Genomic DNA, 26,565 nt, shown 5'->3' on the forward strand with positions numbered 1-26,565 from the left:
TTACCTGGTACTTGATATGATGAAAAATAGAGGCCAATACATCAATGAGAGAGATGTCCGGAACCAGTTAATTACATCAGAATGAGGACCATGGGCATCTTTCTCTTTTCTTGAAAGAGAAAAGGAAATTTGGGCTGCACTCGCATTCCGCTAGTGTAATAGAAGGCAAGCGTGTCAACTTGCACGAACAAACATCTTGACATATATGTAGTAGAGGTAATGATTGAATTGTAGGGGTTTCCTTGTTCACGCATTTCAATATCATTCCGAAAGTGTGGCGGTAGTCTAGCATTGTGTGCCGACATTTGTATGGATATGAGATATGTTTGAAGTTTATGTACAATAGACTTTTCGAATCTATTTCTTTGGTTCCTCTTTCTTTTCTTCTGGCTTAGGTGTAGGAAGCTTGAATGTGGTGGGCTTCCTGTCAACACCAGAACCGACTTGCTATTCAATGTTAACAACGCTTCTCAATTTCAAAGACAAGGAATGAATTAGAGAAAGATGGACATACCTCCCATGCAGCAGTTCCACCCTCAAAGTTTCTGAATGCTTGGGTCAACTCTAATGGTTCAACCACAATACGTTTCTTCTCCTCATCGTATCTAATCTCCGTGTATCCCGTCAATGGGAAATCCTTTCGTAATGGATGGCCATCAAACCCATAGTCTGTCATGATGCGACGAAGATCCGGGTGACCAACAAAGAAAACTCCAAAGAGATCGTAGACTTCGCGCTCATACCAATTGGCACCGTCATAAAGACTGCAGATGCTGGGAACGGGAGAGGCCTCATCAGCGTAAGTCTTAATGCGAATGCGGGAGTTGTGGCGCACGGAGAGAAGGTTGTAGACTATTTCGAAGCGTTGATCGCGGGTGGGGAAGTCAACGGCAGTTATGTCTGAGACTTGAGTGAATTCTGCGGCAGTATTATCTGGGAATGATCAGCATTGCGGCAAATTTGTATATTGGAAAGCTGGCCAAAGGGAGTGGCACACTTCTGAAAGATGGTCCGCACATTTGAGGAATGAAAATACAGGAATTACTCCAGATGGAGAAATGTATATAACAAGCTCGTCCTTCCATACTGAGAATTGTTGAATGTATTTTGGGAGGCATCCCATGAGCCATGATCCATATCTGTGCAAATCATCTGCCTTTGCTGCATATTTGTCTGCAGGATTTACAGGTGGAACACGGAGACCTCCTGGAACATCGGGAGATCTCTGAGCATGTCGCATGTTGGGAGTATCCGGGGAGACAACAACTCGAGCATGTTGTGTGGAGGCAAAGCTTCGAATATTGAACTTCCTGGGCTGAACTAAAGAATTCTTTGTGGATCTGATGGCGGAGGCCAAAGCCCGACTATTTGACACTCTCATCGCCATCTTAAAGCTTTGAATCTTGTGAAGTCCAATTGCAGAGGTTAGGAATTCATTGACGATGATATTCAGATTGGGTGCTTGATGATCCTGGGAGATTAGAGATGCTGCCTGAGGTTAAACAATGGAATCGAATCATGTACACAGCTTCCACGCTTACATAACCGAGTTTCTAGCGTGTACAAACCAAGAGCGAACGAACATGACTTTTACTCTCACTTATGATCCTCGAAGTTCCTACCTCACTCATCTAATTGATTCAATTTCGACTTCACAACAACACCATTACATTGCATAAATTTCTACATATCGATACCGGAGAATCACACTCTCACATCTAGAGTATTGATAATTTAAAAATACTCCAAACACTTAATACCACGCTGTATTCCTTTGCGCGCCACAACACCACTGCGTATCGGAACCAAATCCATACTTTCCTCGGATTTCGTCCCTTTTTTCCATAGCACATCTTAAGCCTTAGCAATGGCACCTCAGGATAGCTTCATCGATGAAGATGAGGATACATGGTACGTTGCCATATCTCTTGTTAATTTTATTCGGCTTGGGCGAATGATATCTTTGTGAACACTTTGCTAATCAAATTTCACTAGCCCACTCTGCGTCGAAGAATTCGATCTATCAGACAAGAATTTCCAACCATGCCCTTGTGGTTACCAGGTAACTTAACCACTATTGTCACTGTCTGCTGATTTGATGCTAATCGCCATCGCTTTAGATTTGTCAGTTCTGCTTCAACAACATTAAGAACAATATCAACGGCCTCTGTCCTGCCTGTCGAAGACCTTATGACGAGAAAACAATAAAATGGAAAGTTGTTACGCCTGAAGAGTATGTTTTCCGAAAGCTCCAAGAGGTTGACCTGCTGACCGCAAGTTAAATAGAGTCGCTCAATTTAAAGCCAATGTCCAAAAGAACGCTAAAAAGAAAGCCGAAATAAGGCAAAAAGAAGCCCAAAAGCGAGAAGTAGAAAGTTTAAATCGGAAGCATCTAGCAGGTTTACGAGTTGTACAGAAAAATCTAGTATATGTTGTCGGCCTTAGTCCAAGCATACGAGAAGACGAACTTCTTCAGACTTTACGCGGCGAAAAGTATTTCGGGCAATATGGGAAGATCATCAAGATCGTGGTCAGTAAATCTAAACAGAACGAGTCAGCCCAAAATGCTGGTTCTCTTGGAGTTTACGTTACGTTTGCTTCGAAATTAGATGCGGAACGGTGCATAACAGCGGTCAACGGTTCCTCAAACGGTGATCGAATTTTACGAGCGCAATTGGGAACTACGAAGTACTGTTCAGCATATCTGCGGAATGAGGTGTGCACAAACAAGCAATGCATGTTCTTACACGAACCAGGCGACAACGACGACAGTTATTCTAGGCAAGATTTGTCGTCCATTAATAGTGTGAACTCCCAACGACCTTTGCCGCCCAAGGCATCTTCATCCCGCACTCAAGCCCAAGCAGCACCACCAATTCAACAGGCACAACCACTGGCTGCCGCTGCACCACCAATGGCACGGGAAGCAAGTAAAGATGGTTCGGACAGTGGAGATGGTCCTGCACTTCCGTCAACTGCTAACTGGGCCAATCGTGGAGTACAGCAGCAACGCAGCAGAAGAGGAAGCCATGCCACGAGTGGTGCTGCCCCTAGTCCTGCTATCTCAAATGCCATTCCTTCTGCAACTGAAGCAGTCGAGGAAGAAACTCCTGAGCTTGTGGAAGACCAAGAGGAATCGTCTGGCGAAGCCAGCCCAATTGAAGCTCCAGAACCCAGCCCTCTTATTGAGGATGTGTCTCATCCTGTGGAGGAGCACCTTGGTGCCGAACTGCTCAGGTCGATTAATTCTGATGTGCTGAGTTGGGATGGCCCTAAAATTCACGAGGACGACCTCGCATCATTCCCGCCGCTCTTTGATGACCATGGTGGAGAGAAACGCCGTTTAATGCGCGAGCAGCAACAGGAGGAGGAACGTTTACACATGGAGCAGGAATCGCAAGCTGATGTTCAATCGGTACCTGAACCCGTGGAAGAACAGGAACCGGAAAGTGGTAGTCTGCAATTAGGTGGCGAGCCCGAAGATAATGGGCGGGAGATTAATCAACCTCCTGGATTCCAACGTCATCAAAGTTCGCAACTACCGATCCAACGAGGCTCCACCGCTGGTCCGTTTGGCCCAAGCCTTGGGCAACAACAAAACTATCCCCAGAATATCAGCAATTTGAGTTCTATTAACAGACGATCTCTCACTCCATTGCAACAGTCTCAACTTTCAATGTTCAAGACACCATCCGGTGTTCCATCAAGCTTCATGGACCATATTCCTTCTCCTGGTGGACTTGGAAATCCATTGAATCAGAATACTGCGCTTTTCCAGCAGCAAGGTCACAATAGACAATCTTCTCGATACAGCTTTGCTATGGATGGTGCCGCTGGACCGTCTTCCATCAAGCCTTCTGCCAATAGCAAAATGATGCAACAGCAAGCTTCAATGATGCCTCCTTCAAGTCATCCTCAGCAAGGATTTCAGTCTTTTAACTCTTCGATCCCAGCCCCTCCAGGATTGTCAGGTCTGAAATCTAACACTCCCCCAATTGGCGGAGGTATGTTTGGCCAAGGTCATGGATTTGGTAACTCGATGGGTGGTGGTTCGGCATTCGGAAATGCCAACAAGGAGAATAGTAATGAGATGCTTCGTGAAATGCTAAGGGGTCGCCCTAGTGCTGGTGGCAACCAGGGTATTGATACAAGTAAGCGTGAGTACATGTTTCCTAATTTTCTTCATCAACAGTTCCCATCTGCCTCCTCCACTCCAGCTCCTGCTTCAAACCTTCTGGCATCGCTCTACGGTCCTCAGACCGGAGCATTTCATGACTTCGGTCAAAAGCAGAAGAAGAAGGGAAAGAAGCACAGACATGCTAACACTTCCTCCTCTGGGGGAGGTGGCTTAGTCGATCTTGCGGACCCAAGTATCCTGCAGGCGAGAATGCAGCATCAACAACAGAGCAATGCCGGAGTCGGACAGGGACTGTTTGGTGGTCAGGCTCAAGGTGGGTACAACCCCAACCTGATGTATGGCGGAGGAGCAGGTTTCCCCGGCAGGTGGTAGATGACCATGTTAATCGGGTGTAATATTTGGCGTGGCTTTTGTAGATAATGATCTCTTTCTTTTTTCATTTTACGAGGACGGCGTTGGCAAAAACCCTTCAAAGGATATTGCATTGTTGCTAGGTATAGCACACATTTGTTTTAGCGGGCATGGCATAGCTCCAAGATGGATGCTTCGGATGCATTGGCGTCACATTGCGTTTGGAAAATGAGTGAGAGGACCTCATGGGATTGCTGCCATCGTTTCTTTTCTGTTTCTTTCGTTTGGGGTTGCATCAAGGTCAAAACAAGTCACGCCGGGAGTTCCATCATCGTCTTCACCGCGGCCGCTTTCTCTCATGTACGTTATAGTCCCCGATCCCAGGCCAACAACAGTGGCTGGAAAAATATATCATTCTTACATATTTTATATATTCGGTAGCCCGCTCTTTCAATTATCGAAGACGATGATGGTTCGTGATGTGACCGTGTCCCTGTCCTGTAGTAGCATTGTGTACTGACCGATGTTGATGTTGCTGCCACCTCGCCTGCCCACTTATCATTGCACATGTGTTTACTTGGAAACGACACGCTAACATTTACTTTCTTTAGTAGATCCAACTTTCGATGAAAGCATTTCGCACAATGTCGACGCTTTAGTGTCAGATAGTGTACCGGATGACTTACCCATGAACTATGGCGAGATATCGCGAGATGTGTCCCGGTCGAATACTCCCGCTTTCCCACCTGGTCTACCAAATCCTCATGGGCATCCTCCTCCAGCAATCCGGGAAGATCCAATCGGAAAACCTTCTAAGGCACTTCCAATGGTTTCGCCATTCACGCCATCGAGACAGTCTAGCATGTCACACCCTCTTCGTGTTGCTACCCCCCTTGCCATGTCATTGCCTTCAACGCCTTCTCCAGTAAAATCAAGAATTTCGCCCGTCCCTGTTTCTGAAGCACCAGCACCTCAATCGCAAGCAAAACAAGAAATCAAAAGCACTGCTACAACGTCTGGTATTTCAAAAGAAATCGTAGCTCAGTCTAGTACAGCCCCTGTAGCTCCTGCAACTCCTTTGCTCTCCGCGGCAGTTACTCCTGTAACACAGAGAAATCTCTCTACCGAAGAGTATCCAGCTCTTGGAGCACAGAAAGAAGTCAGACCTCCCACATCCAGGAAAGTGTCAAAAGCTGTTACCTCGTCTTCCAAGGCGCCATCTACACCCAAAATCTCGAATGCCCAAAAGAGTGCTAAAGCAGGCGAGAAGAAACCAACACCAGCTGTTTTGACTATTCCCCCTTCCACAAAACTTGATCCTAAGTTGTCGGGCGCTATTGAGACGCATGGTAAAAGCACTCCCTCGACAGCAGAATTTCCTTCGTTGCCAGCAGCTAAATCTATTCCATTGAGAACCATCAAGGTCACGCAGACACCGAAGGCTGAGGTGATTCCAACGGGAAGCCCTGCTCCAACTTCTGCCACATCTGCAGCTCCATACCCTGCACACCCTCCTGATACCCCCAGTGAGCAAGATAATGCGTCAATTATGTCGGCGACAGCTTCGAGAGCTAGCTCTCCTGCTCCATCTAGGAATGGACAGCCGTTAACCCAAAAAATCAACACGGCAAAAAGAAATAAGATTAAGGCACAGAAAAAGGAAACTGCTCTTGAAGCTCAAATGGCAGCTGCAGCTGAATCCAAGCGCACCGAGGGAGAACAACCTCCGGTTTTGGGCAGGAAGATGAAGGTAAAGAAGGAGAAGACGAAGGCTAGCAGTGGCGTCAGTGGATCTACACCGGCGCCTAGCAGACCAGTTTCGCCACCCCCTGTGATTACTGCCCAAGAGGAGATTAAAGCTGCGGAATCTGTTACATCGGAGAAGCCTGTTTCATCGGGTAGCGATAAAGCTGTCAGTAAGAGTGAGGCTAAGGGCAAAAGCAAGGCTAAGGCACAACAAGCTTCACCGCCACCCGAGCCACCACGAGCTCCTATTGTTGAAGACGAGGAGCTTCCAGAGAAATTCACACCTCCGACTCCAACACCAGCCAGCGTCGTTCAAGAACTTGAAGGTGAGGGAGCACTGAATATGTCGGAACACGTATTTTTGAAAACACCCATTGGTGTCAATAATGAGAAGAAGAGAGAGAAGGATGCTGTTGTCCTATTGGAATCAAACCCGAAGCTCAATATAAGTCCAGAAGAGCGGGCTGAACTAAATGCGGGAAAACCTGTTCACAAGATAGCTTCAGGATCAATTCGAATCATGCTGACCCCCAATGGTGACTGTGTTCGCAATCTCACCGCCGAGGAAGAAGAGCGATTCTTGGAGCTCCAAGCAAGACTTGCAGCCGATGCTGGACCCACTGCGTTTATCTCCGCAAAGCATAATGCAGGCACCGGATTCAACCTGGTTGGCGGTCGAGCTGTTCCAAACGGGCTTCCTTCGTACTTTCCACAAACAACTGCTAGCAATACTGCACCTTTGGATGCGGTAAGCAAGATCCAACGTGATGAAGCTTTGAGCTATATCAATCAATACGTCTTACCATCTCTCTCTAACAACGCCCAGTTAGAAAAAGCACTCAGTGCGAATGCTCTGTCGGGTGACATGTTACAAGGAAGCGAGTTGTCCGGCTGGGCACCTTTGAATCCAAACTCTCCCGAAAATCAAGATTTCCCTTACGGCAGTTCACCTGGCGATGGCAGTAACCTCGATACGGGAATCGCAAATATGACAGCGTCTCTTACAGGAGGGCGGGATCTTCTTGATCGCGGACCGACGTCTCAAAATGTTCAGTTGCTGAATGAAAAGGAATCAGAATCTGCAATGCAGATTGCAAAGAAAGAGACACAGGAGTTGGAGAAGAGACTGCTCGCTGTGTTGAAGAAGAATAGGAAGATATTGCTAACAGGACATTAATGGACTGTTCTTCTAAAAGACCGAGGTTGATAAGATGAAAGGACACTGGAATGATGACGACACAACGAAGTGTTTGATTGTTGCGTATGTTCATCTCTGTATCGATACCTGTATATCTGATATGATGAGGGTGGAATCACGGCATAGTGTATAAGTACGAGTGGTATGGAAATATGGACACGAAATGTGCAAGTGGTTGTTCATACACCGCAGGCACAGATTACTTATAGCCTTAGTTGTATGATTTAGAGTGCCGATGACAATAGCATTGGCAACAGCGTCAAGTTTATCGATTTATTAGCATAGCGTAGCATAGCATAAAAAAGCATGGCAAAGCATAGCGGAATACCAATCACAATACCTGCACAGCGAGGTTTGTTTTCTTCAAGATTGCATTGTGACTGTAATGAGAGTGAGGATTCTTGCATGAAAGATCTTGTATGGATTCATACGTGCCATTCTTACAATACTAGGTAATTTGTAAATTATTTTTTAAAATCATACTTCTATCAAACTCCATCGGACAGCAATCCATCTTCACTTGATAACCAACCATACAAGTAATAAGTTGGAGAGTCCCACGTGGAGAGATTAATAATCCCTGTTCGTGAAATCTTTGGTGGGGCAGAGCCAGAGCCAGGGACGACAGTGTTGGCGGGGTAGTAGAAAAAAAGCTGAACCCAAACTGACCTTGTTGATTTTTATCTTTACTTTGAAGTCGCCATACATACGAGTATTTAACTCGTTACAAGTTGCTATCTATTCTTCAATCTTTAGTTTTCTTGTAATTTACGATAAATACCTCGAAAGATAAGTCAATATGGTGGAATCACTCCCTACCACTTTCTCTGGTATGTAAAAGATTATACCTCTCCATTGATCGATCTGTGTCTTTGTTTACTCCCATTCCTTTCCCCATCCCGTCCAAACCCGCTCGTTTAATCAATCCCTCAAACAAACTAATCACCATTCCATAGACTCCGTCCACATCGCCGTAATCGGTGGCACCGGTCTCCAATCCCTCGAAGGTTTCATCCCCATCGCAACCATCAACCCCCTCACCCCCTGGGGTTACCCCTCCGCCCCCATCCACATCCTCTCGCACAACAACACACCTATTGCCTTCCTCTCCCGCCACGGCACCCACCACGAACTCGCACCGCACGAAATACCCAACCGCGCCAACATCGCCGCGCTCCGTAGTATGGGCGTCCGAACCATCATCGCCTTCAGCGCGGTAGGAAGTCTGCGCGAGGAAATCAAACCCCGCGATTTCGTGGTGCCGGATCAGGTTATAGATCGCACGAAGGGTGTGAGACCTTTTACGTTTTTCGAGAAGGGTGTCGTGGGTCATGTGGGATTTGCGGATCCGTTCGATGAGAGGATTGCAAAGGTGGTGAGGGAGTGTGGACATGCGCTTGAAGGGGAGGGAATCGTGTTGCATGATAAGGGGACGATTATTTGCATGGGTTTGTGCTTCCATTTTCCTTACTGAGTACTTTCTTCATCTACAATAACTATATACTAACTTCTCTTCCACTAATAGAAGGGCCCGCCTTCTCCACCCGCGCCGAATCGCACATGTACCGCTCCTGGGGCGGCTCCGTAATAAACATGTCAGCGCTCCCGGAAGCCAAACTCGCCCGCGAAGCAGAAATGGTCTACCAAATGATCTGCATGGCAACCGACTATGACTGCTGGCACAGCACTGCTGATGTGGATGTGGAAATGGTAATGGGACATATGCACGCCAATGGACAGAATGCGAAACGACTCGTGGGAGCCGTCTTGGATGCGTTGAGTAAGCAGGAACATAGCGAGATGGTGTTGGCGAAACATTGGGAGGGGAACACGACGGGCATGATTAAATTTATGACGAAGGCCGAGGGAAGGGGTGAGGAGGGAAAGAAGAATGTAGAGTTTTTGTTTCCTGGGGTGTTTGATGCGTAGGGTTGTTAGAAGTATAGAACTAGTTGAGCGAGCTAGATGTGTGTGGAGATGCGGGGGATATTGATGCAAGGGATAGATGGGAGATTAGATACCTGGTGCATCAACTGCATATATATACATATGAGATATATAGACATGCGATGGAGTACAATAGACTCTATTCGGAGGAGAAAAAACAAGCCGGAATTGGCTAATGCACAGCAACACCAAATTTGGCGAGGGCGCACATACCATTTCGCGTGGTCAATATCGGCCTGTTATTTCTCCTCCGAATAGACACTCCATCTTTTTTAGAAGTCATAAATAAATTGCTCATTCTAACACATTAGTTGCACAACGCATTTTCCCATCACATCATCACATCAAGTATCAATCCTCAGAAATCATTGAAGACGTATCCTATTATCACCTCAAGTTTATACCAAATTCCTCCCTCTCCTTCGTTATTTTCCTTCGTTTATTTTCCTAATCCCAATCACCATCATCATATAAACAACCCATTTCACCCACCCAAGCACAAATTCACAATGGGTAACCAACCATATACATATACAAAAAGAGGTACCCGGGGTATCTATCAACATCCCAAAAGAAACAGCTGCACGATTCCGTCCCATCCAATCTAAATCCACGATTCCCCCAAACTCTCCTAGCCGCAACGATAATCCATTAAACCAACATGTACAAAGCCTTGACTGCCTTTTCTGCCGCAGCAACATGCCAGGGCCTTCCATCTCTCACAGGATGCACCACGCCCCTAACCCTCGCTAGAGTAGCTAGTCCCCTGTAATAGCCCAAGATTTCCCTCAACAAAGTATCATGAAAAGTGCGCGGGTTCCCCACAACTTCCGCATGAATAATATTGACTTCCATTACTAAGGGCGGGTCATCGGTGTTGGTACCGCTGTTTTTGATAAGGTAGCCGGAAATCAGAGCAGGGTTAAATTCGAGGAGGGAATTTGAGTTGTTGAGGCGATGAGAAAGGACGGCGCCCCAGGTTTGATCCGTGATGTCGAGGAGGCGGGAGTTTTGATCTGGTTCATGAGGGACTGCGGGTGCTTCGGAAGGGGTAGGAGCGTTCGTTGTTGAGTCACGAGAAGGTGTGGATGGGTTGTCCGGGGAGAAGATGGACGACTGAGATGCTTGAGGTGTGGAGACGGGGGTCGTGGCGGACTGTGTTGTTGTCATCGATGGAGGTGGTATCCTTGTTTGTGGAGGTAATATCCGTAATGATGGATCTGTCTGTACAGTGACTAGTGTGAGGCTGATTGAAGCGTTAGATTCTGTGGAGGCAAGACCTGTCCAGAAATCAATCTCGGGTTGTTCCATTACAGCTGTTTTCGCAATAATTATCCGCCAGTGGACCTTTTTGCTCGAGATCAAATCAAGAGTCGTTTCCCAGATTTCGTTCGCAATGTCTGTAAAGAGAAGAGTGAATGGCTCATTCTTTCGGCCAAGACAATATGAAGCGGTCATTTGTTTGGTACCCCTATTATCTGACCATGCCGCAGTAATCCAACGTTCATCAATACTTTGAGAGTAAGCAATATGAAGACAAGAATTTTCTTGTAACAATGCTGGCGATGGATTGACGTGCAACTTGAAGTCAATATTTCGTGGGAGGGGTTTCTCTAGAAGAATCGCTGCTGTAGTGGAAGATGATGCAAAATCTACACATCGATCATATACTTCCATTGCGAGACGCGAATATTCCGCTGGCGATGGCACTACTAAGGAGTTAGGAGCAGCCATGAAATCTAACGGCACAAGCTGCAACACCAGTTCGTTGACAGCTTTTAGCTTCTTTTCAGACAACGACTTCCTATAGAACTTAAACAAGTGCTTGAAGGCAGCGCAGATATTTACCAGCAGAAACGAATTGTCGATAGGGTAAACGAAGTACACAACGATATTTTTCTCTTCCGCAGTCATACTTGAAAGGTTCTTGCTCAATTGCGCCATTATATCCTTAAGAGAGCTTAGACAAGCTACAGCATTCGTATTGGCAATCCCTTGATTGCATTCATCATTTGGATAATGTATGAGCCCTTTGGGTGAATCTGGAAACACAATTCTGTCGTGCCCACCAAACCTGAATGATTCATACGCCCCTCGCATTTGGTCGAGGAAAATATCCGCATTCTCGGTGATGCCTACGATATCCGGATAGATGCAAATAGCGTTAACATCTTTGTTTCCTGTGAAAGGCGCCAAGCCCAAATTATCCCAAAAGTGTATCGCTGGAGGTAGAACCGCCAACTTAGAGTCGCCTCTGCGTACTTCAAGCTGCGGGGGTTGAACGGGAAACAGGTTGCTCGATCTCAAAATTTCTGTGTTCTGTGCTGCCCTAGGATTTGGCATTGGTCTGGGAGGTAGACGCAGGGCCGGGTTTACGACGGGGATTCCTGGAATGGTAAGATATGACCGCAGGGTACATCTTTTAACATCTTTCAAGCATGTTTTAGTAGCTTTCAGGACCGCAGTCATCAATCTTCTAGTAGCAAATATAGCCTGGGCATGAGTATCCGCATTTTGACTAATTTGATCATTTACCCTAAGGTTCCCTGATGCAGCCTGGTCTGCGATAATTTGAGCCGTTTCGATCAAATCTTGATCCGATAATCCACTAGGCTGAATGTCGGGTTCGGGGGAGGTGAAATATGGCGTCAGAGACCAGTCTGCAGGGTCAGATTCGAAGATTGGAACCTGTGGCTCAACTATGGATTGAGGAGTCGCCGGAGATGGCTCATACTCTCCGGTGAAAGCATTGTATGAGCTGATGCTACCTTCGTCAAAATAGCGTTTTCGTTTCATGCCAAGTCTAACCATAGCAGAAAGCCCTACCGGGAGTGTCTCGTCGGAATCAGATGCTTCGCTAACACTGTTAAAGTCATTGGCCATGTCTGATTCCACCTCGTTATCTAGCTCGAACTCATATTGCCCACTTTCATTGTTCAAGATTTGAGTCAGCACCTCAGACCCTGAACGTTTGTTCTCGCTTTTCCGCCTGTCAAGAGATTCTGGGTTGGTAGGATCGTGCGGATCTATGAGCTGTGGTTTTAACTCATCCTCGGTATATCGAAATCGCCCGTGAGAACCGTATTTCTCGTCGATCTCAGCCAGTGAATATTCGAATTTGACTTTATCAAATACACTGGATCCGCTATTTAACTTTGAGGTTCGTTTTACCAGCTGCCCGAATACTGTTTCTTTGTCGAAAGGTGCCATAATGCGTGGTGGCGACCGTGGTGGAGCAGGACATACCAAGCTGTCATTAGTATTGGACATTTCAACATCCATATCCTTTGCTGGTTTTGCGAGGCTCTGTTTTAAGACTGATTGCCGCAAACTGTTTTCTACCGGCTGAGCATCCTCCATGATCGTATCCTGAGATACTGCCTGAGGTACTGACGGCTTACTCGAAATGGGTGACTTTTCACTAATGTTACGTTGATGAGCTGAAGGCAAGCAAGCCGCAACTGGAGAACCTGGCGGAGGGTCCATTTGCATATCATCAGGTTGGTCGAAAAAGTTAAAGTCCGCGTCTGTGATGTCCGTGTCGCCAAACAAGTCACCTCCCATCTCTCCAAAAAGATTATCATTATCATTATCGTTTTCGCTAAAGTTCATGTTAGAATTTGAGCGATGCTTTTGTTCTGAAGTCACCCAATGCTCAGTGTCGATAGTATTCATGATAGAGGTGCTTGGATTTGCCGCTTCAAGATCATGCGAGAATAAGTGCGCTGGGTTCCCCGGCGTTGTGACTGCACCATCAAATGAGGGTGTTGGTCCCCCGGGATGATGTACGGCATCAGGAGGCGTAGGGTACATTGCGCCAGCATTGTTGCCCTTTTCCATTAACGCAGCGGAATTGACATTTGCTTGAATATTTTGTGCCTCCCTATCAGCCTGTTCTTTAGCAGCCTCTAATATCTTCCGCTCCTGCTGTCTATTCAATATAATGCTCGCCTGTTTCTCCGCATTCATGGACCATTCCTCAGCAAAAGTTAGAGGATCAACATGCCCGAAAGAGTCCGCGTTTAAAGGCTGAAGGTCTGTAGAAGAAGTTTTGACGGCTCTGAAGCATAGTAAAGCTGGCCAAGGTACAATAGCGCCCTCGTCGGGGAAGGGCATATCCGCGTACTCAGGGTTTGAAAACACATGATTAGTGTTCAGCACCTGGACAAACATCCAACCACCTTCCTCGATTGAAGTTGGATCAAAACCCTTAGTCGATAACCAGTCTAAACACCGGGACTGCCATGACTTTATCGTAGTTCCGTGGAAGCGCCAGCTCTGATCTTCAGGATATTTTTGTAAATCTGAAATAGGCTGAATACTGGGTAGCTGCTCGTCATCATAAAATGAGTAGAATTTCGCAGGATTTCCCCCTGGTGCTAACCATAACTCAGTTCCCTGGGATAAGATCCTTTGGAGCTTTTCTGGATTTGACAGACTTATACTTTGGAGACCAGGAGTAACGTAAGAACAAGCTTTTATCAATAACGTCCCCAAAGAAGTAAGATTGATGTCTAAGTTGACAAGACTGACTGCGTTGTCGGAAACTTTGGGTGATTGATAATATGCCATTGATCTCGACGGCGATTGTGAGGGGAAAAGTAACGTCCGTGAGTTGAGAGGAATAAATCCATGGTCACTGCAAAGCCTATGTACAATTGAGCCCTGAACGGATGATATGAAGTGCTCTTGAACCTCTTTTAGAAACGGGAGTGCATCGGCTGAACCGGTTGCCGACTTGACACCAGGAGATGATGCTGCCGGATCATATATATTCTGGGCTGAGTTCGCTTGCATGGTCCTAGCATTGACATTTTGTGCATTTCGTATTGTATTGTCGAGTGGCGAAGGCGAAGATGTGCTAGTCGGTGTGTTCAAGCTAGTGGGCATTATAGACTTGTTCGGGGCCAGATTGGATGGCTCATACATCCCTTTGTCTTTCTTCAATAACTCGACACCATGCACAGCGGGAAGATTGGCCTGGCTTAGCAATTCGTCCCCTTCAAGAGGTTTATTTGGGGAATTTGGACTTGGCTGGAAGACCCAGATTCCCTCCCGCTTTGTGTCGTAATATACCAGGGCGCCATGTCTCCTCCATACGGTCTCAACATCTTGTAAATGTTTTTTTGTAGTTGTAGAAGAAGGTGTTTGCGACTGGGCTTCAAAATATTCATAGGCTATTGATGCAAAGTTGTTCTGGGTACATGTAATTAGCTACTCGGTTTTTCGAGTTCAACCAAGTAATATGACTTACACAAGACAATACATTGGTGAGTTGATCGCCGAGATCCATATCGTAACAGGTCGTAATTCATAAAATGGACATCCAGAACAACTGATGCAATGCGCCGATCCCCCCCTCCTCCACAACAAGCTAAATCCCCCCTTTAAACACCCCAAATGATGCCTGGTATATATTCAAGTAAGTTTGGTGAGGATTTTTTCAAGTTAAATCGGTATATTGTAGCTGTATGAGTCGGGGATCTTGAGCTGGACTCGCAGGGCTCCATCTCAAAACGAAGATGTCGGCTGTCGCAGTGGCTGGCTGTTCAGCAAGGTGAGACTAAATGTTGTAACGAGACAAAAAGCAATCAAAGGACAAGTATAGCATAGAACGGTAGGAGAATTGAATATAGTAAAAGCATTGAGACGATATATTGCAATCATCCGACTTCTTAAGGATGCTGCTGGTATACCACATCTATTAAAAGTACTTTGGGAGAAGCTTTGATAACATGTTCGGACCATGTTAAGGTCAAAATTACCGATTACTCGGACTAAGGAAATGCACTACACTGGATCTGCCAATTCGTTCGAACAGGCTAAATTTCATGATTCACCCATGTCCAAAGTTGATTATCCGCTGTCGGCCGCCGGCGAAAAGAACCCCCGAGGCCGAACGATAAGAAAATAATTTTATTCTGGAGCCTTTTGAATGCGACATCTTTCACAATATGGCAAACTAACTAGTATTTTATTAAAATTCAACTTCTTTTGGCCTATTAGTTGCCATCATGAAGCTCACGAATTCAAGTGAGATACCGGTATACACCGTCTCAGGTGCTTCTACTGCACGCCCTCTACCTGACTGGCTTGCTCGCAAGAGAAAGCGCAGCTTAAAAAATGATCCAGAATATGCCAATCGTGTCGAACTTTTACAGGATTTCGAGTTCGAAGAAGCTAGCTCTTGCATAAGAGTTAGTGAGGATGGCGAATGGGTTATGAGTACCGGCACATACAAACCGCAGATTCACACACACTACCTTCCCCATTTATCTCTTTCGTTCGCAAGACATACCACAACTCTCAACCACTCCTTCATTCTTCTGTCTAATGACTACACGAAGTCGCTTCATCTACAAACCGACCGCAGACTGGAATTTCATACACAAGGTGGATGCCATTACCAAACTCGACTACCTCGATATGGGCGCGACCTTGTCTACGATAGAGCCTCAACGGAAGCATTTATACCTGCCGTTGGTGTCAATGCAGATGGTCTTGGTGAAGTTTACCGATTGAATCTCGAGATAGGACGCTATATGAAACCATACCAAATCGAGGTTGGTGGTGATGACCTTACAACTTCTGGTGGCGGTGCTTTGCAAGGAGGCATTAATACTGGTAGTGTCAATTGCGCAGCAATTGCCGAGGAAAGTCATAACCTGATGGCTTTCGGAACCTCAATTGGTACGGTAGAGTTTTGGGATTCAAGATCCAAAGCAAGAGTAGGGATTCTCGGTGCTCGAAAAGGGCAAATCACTGCGCTTGATTTCGATAGGTCAGGTATTTCAATTGCGACGGGATCCTCGGAGGGAATTGTACAACTCTATGATCTTCGACGACCTGTGCCAATATTGACTAAAGACCAAGGATATGGTTTTCCGATTAAGACTTTGATGCATATGACTACATCTTCACAGGAGAAGAAAATTCTGTCCGCAGATAAACGAATCATCAAATTGTGGGACGAGATGGACGGCAAAGCTTGGACTTCAGTTGAACCAGCGGTCGATATCAACTCAGTAGCTTGGTGCAAGAACAGTGGCATGCTTCTCACAGCCAATGAAGGCAAACAACAGCATGCCTTTTTCATTCCACAATTGGGTCCTGCGCCGAAATGGTGTTCATTCCTGGATAATATGGTTGAAGAAATGGCAGAAGAAGCACCAAGTGAAACGTACGATAATTACAAGTTCTTGGAAATACCAGAGCTCAAGGCGCTCAACCTGGGTCATCTCGTGGGAACTACAAACCTTTTACGACCATATATGCACGGTTACTTTGTAGCCAATAAGCTCTATGAGCAAGCCAAATTAATTGCCAATCCTTACGTCTTCGAAGACGAGAGAAACAAACGAGTTAAGGAGAAGATTGAGAAAGAGAGAGCTAGTAGAATCAGAGGTGGCAAGAAAGTCAAGGTCAATCAGAACCTGGTTGACAAAGTACTCAAGAGACAGGAACGCAGGGAGAAGGTTGATGAAACTGCTGGAGTCTTGGGTGACTCACGTTTCGGCAAACTTTTCGAGGACGAAGACTTCGCTGTTGACGAGCGTAGCAGAGAGTTCCAGGCTCTTAACCCTAGTACCAAGGTTGGTGGTGGTGAAGAGACAAAACAACGCAAGGTAGATAGTGAGGATGAATCGAGCGACGATGAGGAAGATGAGATCATTTCGAAGCCTAAGCCAGCTCCTGAGATGCGTATCTCTTCCTCGTCTTACAAGAAATCCGGACATCAACGTAAAGACAATGCTCTGGGAGCTCGTAAGCAAGGCACTGGTCGAGTTAGTAAAAACAGGGGTGATGTTGTTGGCGAGCGTTCAATCACATTTGCTCCTGCTAGCAAGAAGGATAAGGAGAAGATCGAGGTCAAGCCTGCAAACAGTAGAAGTAGACGGGAAGATGCAAGACGAAGCGCCAGTGGAAATGTTTTCAGAAGATTGTAATTGTCCGAAGATAAGACTTCATGATACCCCTTTCATAATACAAAATCTTCAAACCTCAGGAATTCGGATACCTGCAAACTATGCCCCAACAGAAAACAAATACCATTATTCGCAGAATGGCGAGGCGATCCATATATTTTATCCTTTTCATATCATTCATCCCATGGGTATCAAACATTAAAACATCAGAACACAAAACTAAAGCCGTTTCAGCAGCCATCATCACCTATCATCTATCACTCCTCACTTTCCTCGCCCATTTCGATTTTGGCGCTTCCGACAACTCGAATTCCATCGTCTTTCCTTCCCCTTTCTCAACATCGTTCACACTCACGAATGTCTTCGATAATTTTGGCGTGGGCGGCACTTCGTCAATTCTCTCCAACCCACGATTACTAGGTCTCTTATGCGCATCCTTGCCGAATGTAGCTCTTCTGGGTGTTAATGCAACAGCTACTTTGCGAGCCGACGCACGTAGTTTCTTGCGCACTTCCCAGGAACGCTTTTTGGCTAAATAGAAGAGTGTTGCTGTGATTACTGTTTGAAGCGTTAGCTTGCTGGTTTTTCTAGGGGAACAAGAGAAGGGGAGAAAGGATTTTGTACTTCCAAAAATACACACGCCAATGATGGCAACAATAATCGCAATCAAAGCTCCGGTCGACAACTGTACGCCCCCACTCGAAGTCCCTGATGCTCCCGCATCACTATCAACACCATTGCTTCCAGCTGAACTTGCGGCATCACCTGCAGATGGGTCATTAGGGGCAGAAGGTTCTGAAGTAGCGAGCGCGGAGAAAAATGATGCGACGGAGCTGGAGGACATGGCTGGGGTGAGCGATATAGAGGTTGTTGAGGATGGTGTTTCTGTTGTGGATGATTGGGGAGAATTTGTACTTGATATTGACGTGGAGACGGGACTTGCGGTAGAAGTAACAAAAGAACTTTGTGCAGAAATTCTACCCAAAAGAAAAAAGAGGAAGAAAAAAGTAAAGGAAACTCGAAGATTGAAAATGTCCTTCATAATGAAATAAAATAATCCTTGAATCAATTTCCAAATGTGAAAACGCTAGACCCTTACTAAAGAATTGCAAAAAACCAGTAATGTTCAAGTGTGACTGGAGGAGGGGGAAAATTTAATGAAACTCCTGACGCTGTGATAGTGATAGTGGCATACAGAAATGATACAAAAGCAAAAGCACAAAAAAAAAACGACAAATCAAATAGTCAATGAAGAGAGATGAGTGGTGTGATGAGATAATGGGCGGAATGAGAATGTGGAATCTAGGTTCATATATCTACTAGGTAGGTATATCTTTTTCCATTTCTAGGTGTGTGTGTAGATGGATGTAAGCGCTTTTGTATGGTAATGCTACACTCTTCGAATTCTTTGCTTGTAAAATTACTACGGAGACATGAGTATCATGGTATCATTGGTGTGGGTGGTCGCTGAATAGGTGTAAGATGTGCATATTTAATATTTAATATTTATTTTCGGTCTGAAAACTCATCTGTTATGTAACCTTACTGGATATGGGTATGGTAGATAGAGTTTGGGGTTGGATGTATGGAGGGTTTTTTCGGTGGTTTGATTTGTTGAGGATGGAGATTTAAGCGCTTGCTTTTTGGCGCTAGGGGGACTGATGGGTTGGTTATTTATGTATGTTAGGTGTGAGTGATTGCCGAGATTTTTTGCGGGAGTGAGAAGGTGATGGTTTGGGAGTGGTTGTGGATGATGATGAGATGCTGGGTCGGTACATAAAGAGGTGAGACGGTAGAAGTTGGTGAGTTGATGAGGGGTGGTATGCGGATTGGTCGTGACGTGACATGACATTTTGGGATGTGTAATCCTATGCATTCTATGTTTGGTATTCAATCGGGTATTTTACCGATGCTAGATATGACTCTGGAGATACTGGAGAAGATATATCAATGTATGAATGTATGTATGAATTGAATGCAATATACGCTGATAAGATATTTTTATATCCGGTTGCTTGCATAGAGCAAGTATACAGCATACAATATTCAATTACTCCGCAAGAGGTTCGGGTGTTATTGATTGGATGCAGATTCAATATAATAAATGATTTGGTCGAGCTGGGAAGTTATTTTTATAGTAAGATGCGTTTCGGCTGTTGAGGTTCCGTAAGGGCCTTTTTGGATAATGAAAGTCGTGGGATTGTGGTTGGTGTAGAGGAGGGTTTCTGTGTTCGGGTTGTTTTGTGTGGTTTGTTTGATATAAGATTTGAGGTACGTTTCGTTGTGTTTGGAGGTTTGGACTGGTGAAGTGATGGGTTTCTTCAAACGGATTCACATGTCGCCGTTACGTGGAGTGTTTGGAGAGTTTTTGTGTCGGCTGGTAGGTATAATGTTCACATTCATGATTCTACTTTCATACCTAACTTTGACTCTAGCAGACGATGGGCTTGGATCTTAAAATAGATGTGAGAATCAGAATTGACATGACTTGCAGGCTAATTTAATATTTAAGGAGGGCACAGTAATGCATTGCTTACCTATTTTCGGGCGTTGGTAATGTTTTTATATTAACTGATGCATCATTGATTTCAACCACCACCTATCTATCGGGTAGGTTCTGCATACCAATTCATCTCGAAGTCGAGAAATTTAATAATCACGCGTTTGTCACGTGCTTTGAACTCGAGTCGAAAGTATATCTTCATTTATCATGAGGACATCAAGAGAAATGAAACCATATTTTCTAATCATTTATGTTAAGAGGCTGTCTCTTCATGATGCTGTGTGTTCTCTATATTCAAATTATAGGTGAGGTCCAATAATGACTGCATTTGACTGGTGCAGCCGAATGTCTACAGGAAAGGAAGGAACGAAGATGCTCCTGCCTTCACGGTCAAATTCACACATTGTGTGCCCAAGTTTTCTCTACCCCACATTTGTCTCCTCCTCATTGTCTAATCTCATCTTACAAACCTCAATCAATCAATCTTCTCTTCACCTTCGCACACTTTCGTTCCATTCATCTAGTCCGCTATACAGTTGAAATTTCATACTTCATATCCTCATCGTTTCATTTATCACTTAAATCAAAGCCTCGTGTTCCAGCGAACAAACGAACGAAGGCGAATTGGTGAGATTGTTCGCCCTTCCATCTGAGCATTTCAAACCCGATCCTACAAAAGTTTCAATGACTTTTTGCATGGTCGTCACTTTTTGCGTATAACTACTCTTTTGTCTCTTTCCAGGTATGAAATCATTACCTCAAAATTCGTTTAATACTTATGAATATTTTAGTGTTCATCTTCGTCGAGATGGCATTGAACCTAGAGGAGCAGGAGAGTCAGATCGTGGCTCCGCTACATTCTCCCCCCCCAGAGCAAATGTATCTGGACGAGGCATTTCCGGGCGGTGCAGATGGCTATCATAATGGAGGCGGTGAACAAGACTTCGATTCTGATGACGAACAAATAGATGACACTGATGCTGAGGCGGATGAAATGGATTTGGATCCACAACCAATTCCCCAGCAAGACAGCAATGAATCTTCCGTCAACGAAACTCAATTTGTAGACATTGAGAAAGATACTCAAGCAACACGTCATCAAGAGGAGTCTGTTGAAAAGGATACGCAAAATGCCGATTTTAGTTATCGATCCTTTGTTGAAGAGACACAATATGTAGGTATTGAGATAGATACACAAGCTACAGAAGATACCCCTCGTTTTCCAGGTTCAGATCCATCATTTCAGAGACAAGATATCCTTGAAAATGATAAACCATCCACTAAAGCCATCCATCATACCGATATGTCGCCACCCAAATTCATATTAAAACCCAAAATCCCAGAAGAAGCTCCTTTCAAATTTGGTATTCCAGCACATACGAGAAGGAATCGGGTGCCGACAGTTCAGAATCTATCCACATCAAAGGTTGCATCTCAACCGGAGACAACCTTATTACCCGGAGGTTAGTTATATCTCAAGGAGTTATTAAGTTGCCAGTGTAATAATAGCATACTGACGTAATGCCAGCCACTCTCATGCCCGATTCTCGCAGCGAACCTTCAACACAAATCTTACAGTCTACACAAAAGGCACTTTTTAGAGATCATGAAACTGCTGTTACTCATTCTGTTTCCGATAAATGTGCTGCTGTACCTGTCATGTCAGTTATTGAGAAGGAAGCAATCCGTCCTGCTGAAAACATGGAGTTGGTCGAGCAGGTATCCGATGGCCGCAATTTACCCTTACTAAGTTCGGTTTGCCCTCCGAGAGACACCCTTTCCACGACGTGCAACAGTTCTAGACACCCACAAATGCCTCATCATGCTAGCTCATCTGCAAAGACTCAGGTGCCAGAGAGAGAAGCTATCCAGAACAATTCGGCAACTTTTCCACTTCAAATAACTACTAAATGTTCCGCGGATCCATCGCTCCAGACGAAAGAAGGTATGGCAGCCCCTGATAATATCTTCTCGCAGTCTGCAAGTGGCATTGGTTCATCAAAGGATGAGAACACTTTCGATAAACCAAATAAATTGTCGGTACTAGGAACTTCTCACAATCATCAATCTAAACCAGCCCGGCCACCTTTAACTCTGCAAAACACTGTTACGCCGCCACATGCTTCACAACGTCCCAAGATGAGACAAAAGTCATCAAATCAGTAAGTGCACTCCTGTTCTTGTCAAGCTTATCATCTGACTTTAGCAGATTGAATCGTGTCAGTGTGAAGACCAAATTCAATGTTCACAACATGATCAAGAAAGCTCCATTTCCAGAAGCATCTTCGGATGAACCAAAATTGCAAGTAAATCGGAATGTGGCAATTAATACTCAAGTACCAGCGCTACAATCGAGGACACAACCGCAACATTCAGAATCTCGATCAACCGAAGAAGAATGGCCAACTCGGATTGAAGCAGCTGCGGAATCAGAGTCCAGGAGATTACCTGTCAGCATCAATCCGGTGCAAAGCGCTCAGCGAGGATCGACAATCCAGCCAATTAGAAGTGATATATCAGTTTCGCACTCTCGGGTTCAAGAATCCAATGCTACTATGGGAGATCCGACTATGAAGTCTGCGCTATATGAGGAGAATCAGCCACTAGAAGACTTTAGACGACCTCATCAGTCTATTCCAATCTCCGAATTCCAACCAAGCCATTCTGTTGCACATACTGGCTATCATGCGTCAATGCATCCACAGCCTTCCCGCTCCGTGTCACAAGCAAACATATCTCGACCTCACTCACGACAAGATTCATCTCGACCCCAGGCGACGACGGGAAATCAGGCCGGACATCAGATTCAGCGAAGAGTCATGAATAGACCAGTTAAATCACTTGATCTTGAACCTCAAGGTATATCTGAGGTGTCACCCAGCCATATTGGTCGGACCAAAGTCGCTAAATCAACAGTTGTGATATCTCAAGATCAAAGTTATCAAATTGGAGACCATATCAGCAGCCGACCAGAGAAACCTGCACTAGATTTTGATTCTCTGTATCACGTTGTTATGGAGTGCCAAAGACAACAGGGAATTATCCAAAGTCAGGTGAACTCTATTTCTGATCTCAATACCAAGCTGCAAGATGCTGAAGCCCAATTGCGAGACACACGTGTAATCAATGAAAAATTGGAGGCGAAGAAGGATGAATTGTCAAAGAGAGTCGAGAGATTAAATGATCTATCCAATAGATACAGACAACATATCAATGAAGTTGTCATTTGCCAGAAGTCCCTCAGACAAGATTCACAAGAGATGAAGAAATCGATGGGAAATTTAAAATTGGTTTCCACAGAAGAATCTGAGGAAATAAAAGCTCAGATTAGCAGGATCACGGAGCTATCGGAGCAAATCAAGCAAATTCGAAGAGACAAAACCCAACAGGAGAAGTTGATGGATGCCGAGTTCAAAGCTTTGGGTGAAAAGATTGTTGAACTTCAGCGTGAAAATGATCGTCTCAAGGCTGTCAATGATTCAAATATGGTGGAGGTTCGAAAAGACAAAACTCAACAGGACTTGAATGCCAAATTCAAAGCTTTGGGTGAAAAGATTGTTGAACTTCAGCGTGAAAATGCTCGTCTCAAGGCTCTTGATGATTCAAATATGGTGGAACTCCAACAAGAACGTTTACGCATCGAGGAACTTCAAAAACAAATCAGTCATAGTGACCTTGGTCGTCACAAAGAATTGATGGAGATTCTCCAAAAGCCTCAAGTCGACACCCTTGGAGAACTTACTAAAGAGGATGGGATACTTACCAAAGTTTTGAGTTCCAGTGAAGGAGTTCAAGGGAAGTTTAACGAAATTTCGAAGACGATTACAAGTTCTCTAAATCAGTCATCGGAGTGGCAACAAACTCTGATTAAAATTCTCGAAGACTTTTACACTCGAATTCAGACGAAGCTTGAAGACAATGGCAGTAAGGACACCAATTTCCAGGAGTCGACCGTCAAGCTCTTTGATGATCTTAGAGAATATCTTGATCAAATCAATGGTGATCTGAATGAAAATATCAAACTCAGTGAGCAGCTCAATGTGCTCCGAGATAGCAATGCTAGTTTGAAAGCAAATTTGAACTCTAAGGACGCAGTTTTGGAGCACCATATCGCCCGGATGTATGAGTTAACCCGAGAGCTCGCAGACGTTCGTTTACAGTTAATAAATAAAGCTGAGCAGCTGGAAATCTCAAATGCGCAACCAAGAGAGGATCCAGAACTCAAGAAGAAGGTCGATGACTTGGTCACGGAGACATCCAGATTACAAAAACTACTCCTCACTGCAAACGATGATAAGAGTCAAGCTGAGAATAATGTTCAAATTCACCATGCAACAATTACTTCTACTCGAAATCAATTACGCGAAACAGAGGATAAATTGCGAAACGCCAATTCTACTATTGAAAAAATGGAAGGAAATAATCAAAAGCTCCAAATTGAGTGTAGATCAGCCATGGAGATGGTTCGGCAGGAAACTACGCAGCTCGCCTTGTGTCAAAGAAAGGATCTAGTCGCCCAACATGACTCCTTAGTCAATGATCTTACGCATAAGCAAACGGAAACCGAGAAAAAGCTACATGTAGCGATTGAAAAATCAAAGAAATCTCAATGGGCCATTGATGAGCATGCGAAGACGATCAACAGACTTAAGTCAGAGATGACTACTTACAAAGACCAGGTATTACAGCAAAAGCTTCAACTTCAAAGCTTGGAAGAAAGTTCCATTTCCGCTCCCCAACTTCAAAAATATAAACAGGAACACAAACAAGAGATATTATCAATTCGCAAAGAGCAAGAAAATCAACGTGCATCGTCAAACGCTTGTCGAGACGAGTGTCTTAGGATTAAAGGTGAAATCGAGGGTGCTAAGAAACGCCTTCGTGATATGAATGAAACAAATGAGCTTCTGATGACAGAGAATGATCGGTTACGAAAGCTTTTAGAGGATACCAGCACAGTGACTGAGGAGGTTTTTGGCGTTCCCAGCCGTGTTGATGATGCTCGGCCATCTTCACGTAGGCCTGCTGAGCGAAAATCTAACAATTTCCACAATCAAGCCCACGATAAACTCGTAGGAGGGAACCATTCGGAATTCAAGAATGATGCAGTACTTGCATCTTCTTCATCGCGAACCATGTCATCTACTTCACAGACCTCATCTTCACGAGCGTATGGCGACAACAGCGGCAGAAATTGGACTCCGATCAAACCCTCCACCAACACCGCTTCTCTGGAGACAAGTCCTCTCACCGATTTGGAAGATATCATGCCAAATGTGGAATCCGCGCATAGTCGTGAGGAACTGCAGCGAGTATACAACAAGAATCGCCTAGTATCGAATGATAAGATTGCACAAGTGGATAGCGTTCGATCCAAGTACTATCCTCGTGGAGAACAGACCATTGGCACTCCGAAGTCCAAGGTTAACAAAGTTGTGATTGCTGTTGAGGAAGAATCAATTAATACACCAAGTCAAGCACCCGGGCCCATCCCCTCCCTTGCAGAAGAAAATATTCAACGCCGAATGAACAAGCCAACCAAATCCGCTTTGAAGAAGACTGATCATCAGGACTCTTTTGTTATTCCAGATGGCCCACAAGGTCAAGCTTACAATCCAATTTTTAAAAAACCAGCGCCAAGAAACAATCGTGGGCTCGACACTGGCCTTCATGCAACTCGGGGGACTGGCGCGAGCAGTTACAATCGCATCGCAAGTTCAACTCCAAAGATTTCTAACTCGAGAGTACCAGAGCCTCGGTATGAGCCAACACCAGAGATCAAGCGCAACGCCATTAAAAGAGCGAGGTCAAATTCATCCCTCGCCGCTGAGAACCTACAACCCGCCAAGCCTGCGAAAGCACCCAGAGTGTCTCGCCGCCAACCATCCAACAAGACAATGATTCCAGACTCCCAAGATCGATTGTAAGGTGAAATGTTCATAGCTCAGATGGCAATATTACTGGTCAGCCATTATCGGGATACCGACTTGCACCTTGATTCCAAATTGGCCCCATCCAGATTGGACATAGCATCTTCGCTACGGAATTCGACTGTACTGTTGTATTATTGCAGAATCTCAAAGGTTTTGAACGTACGAAAGAAAAGAGCTGAAGTTGTATTGATCACTTGTAATGGCTTTACATTGCAAGAGAGGAATTGAGCGTATTGAAGTTGCTGTTGATTGTTAGTTTTAATAAAATGTTGTGCTATGGAAGGTGGATGAAGGAGACAGGGAGAAGAGAGGATAGGAATAGCCAATGTTGCTATAATTGTCAGAAAGTGAATATATTTCGCAAGTTGTTGCTTATGTATACCAGAAGGTACATCACCAGATATTAGGCTCTATGCTTGCTGGATAATCTAGAAATCTAGAATCCACATCAACAAAGTTGTCATTCATCATTCCACATTGTGTAAGTCGAAATAAATGGTGATTGTATTCACAATGTTGCCCCATACGCCATTCCATGCATCTATTCATACAGTACCAAGGTTGTGTGATTCGTACAACTTTTGTTTAGTTCCTAAATGCGCATGCACCCGCACTAACTAGGTCCATGGTTTTACCATGCAGTATGAATGCAGTAGCAGCCCCAACCTATCTTCCACATCTCTCCCAGCAGCTTCTTTTGAGAAGAGACTTGGATATTCTGAAGAAATAGCATCGTTTCTTCAAATGCATATACCACGGTAAAACGTTCCCAGGACTCCCCTCCGCCTAACTCTTGTGCATTCCCTAGTGCTCACTCTATCCTC

At 44.9% G+C, this 26,565-nt stretch overlaps 8 protein-coding genes across 8 annotated transcripts; 6 read left to right on the forward strand and 2 right to left on the reverse strand.

Annotated features, from left to right (window-relative positions):
• Positions 1 to 357: 357 nt before the first annotated feature.
• On the reverse strand, positions 358 to 1,387 carry SS1G_02230 (NADH-ubiquinone oxidoreductase 30.4 kDa subunit, mitochondrial precursor; the record flags this gene model as incomplete). Its single annotated transcript, XM_001595964.1, has 3 exons — positions 358 to 447; positions 515 to 933; positions 1,018 to 1,387. 3 exons carry the CDS (start codon positions 1,385 to 1,387, stop codon positions 358 to 360), a joined length of 879 nt encoding a protein of 292 aa, XP_001596014.1.
• Positions 1,388 to 1,867: 480 nt separating this feature from the next.
• SS1G_02231 (hypothetical protein) lies at positions 1,868 to 4,510 on the forward strand (the record flags this gene model as incomplete). Its single annotated transcript, XM_001595965.1, has 4 exons — positions 1,868 to 1,911; positions 1,996 to 2,062; positions 2,121 to 2,233; positions 2,287 to 4,510. The coding sequence occupies 4 exons, from the start codon at positions 1,868 to 1,870 to the stop codon at positions 4,508 to 4,510; spliced, it is 2,448 nt and encodes an 815-aa protein (XP_001596015.1).
• A 448-nt stretch (positions 4,511 to 4,958) lies between these two features.
• SS1G_02232 (hypothetical protein) lies at positions 4,959 to 7,412 on the forward strand (the record flags this gene model as incomplete). The annotated part of the gene is made up of 2 exons (XM_001595966.1): positions 4,959 to 4,992; positions 5,101 to 7,412. 2 exons carry the CDS (start codon positions 4,959 to 4,961, stop codon positions 7,410 to 7,412), a joined length of 2,346 nt encoding a protein of 781 aa, XP_001596016.1.
• An 820-nt stretch (positions 7,413 to 8,232) lies between these two features.
• On the forward strand, positions 8,233 to 9,638 carry SS1G_02233 (hypothetical protein; the record flags this gene model as incomplete). The annotated part of the gene is made up of 4 exons (XM_001595967.1): positions 8,233 to 8,263; positions 8,390 to 8,881; positions 8,959 to 9,213; positions 9,496 to 9,638. The coding sequence occupies 4 exons, from the start codon at positions 8,233 to 8,235 to the stop codon at positions 9,636 to 9,638; spliced, it is 921 nt and encodes a 306-aa protein (XP_001596017.1).
• A 393-nt stretch (positions 9,639 to 10,031) lies between these two features.
• Positions 10,032 to 14,673, reverse strand: SS1G_02234 (hypothetical protein; the record flags this gene model as incomplete). Its single annotated transcript, XM_001595968.1, has 2 exons — positions 10,032 to 14,576; positions 14,635 to 14,673. The coding sequence occupies 2 exons, from the start codon at positions 14,671 to 14,673 to the stop codon at positions 10,032 to 10,034; spliced, it is 4,584 nt and encodes a 1,527-aa protein (XP_001596018.1).
• A 721-nt stretch (positions 14,674 to 15,394) lies between these two features.
• SS1G_02235 (hypothetical protein) lies at positions 15,395 to 17,326 on the forward strand (the record flags this gene model as incomplete). The annotated part of the gene is made up of 1 exon (XM_001595969.1): positions 15,395 to 17,326. The coding sequence occupies one exon, from the start codon at positions 15,395 to 15,397 to the stop codon at positions 17,324 to 17,326; it is 1,932 nt and encodes a 643-aa protein (XP_001596019.1).
• Positions 17,327 to 17,952: 626 nt separating this feature from the next.
• SS1G_02236 (predicted protein) lies at positions 17,953 to 18,357 on the forward strand (the record flags this gene model as incomplete). The annotated part of the gene is made up of 1 exon (XM_001595970.1): positions 17,953 to 18,357. The coding sequence occupies one exon, from the start codon at positions 17,953 to 17,955 to the stop codon at positions 18,355 to 18,357; it is 405 nt and encodes a 134-aa protein (XP_001596020.1).
• Positions 18,358 to 20,616: 2,259 nt separating this feature from the next.
• SS1G_02237 (hypothetical protein) lies at positions 20,617 to 25,735 on the forward strand (the record flags this gene model as incomplete). The annotated part of the gene is made up of 3 exons (XM_001595971.1): positions 20,617 to 21,271; positions 21,337 to 21,970; positions 22,015 to 25,735. The coding sequence occupies 3 exons, from the start codon at positions 20,617 to 20,619 to the stop codon at positions 25,733 to 25,735; spliced, it is 5,010 nt and encodes a 1,669-aa protein (XP_001596021.1).
• Between the last annotated feature and the right edge of the window lie 830 nt (positions 25,736 to 26,565).

The sequence above is a fragment of the Sclerotinia sclerotiorum genome, genomic scaffold (assembly GCF_000146945.2).
Source record: "Sclerotinia sclerotiorum 1980 UF-70 scaffold_3 genomic scaffold, whole genome shotgun sequence".
In the NCBI taxonomy this organism is placed as follows: Eukaryota; Fungi; Ascomycota; class Leotiomycetes; order Helotiales; family Sclerotiniaceae; genus Sclerotinia; species Sclerotinia sclerotiorum.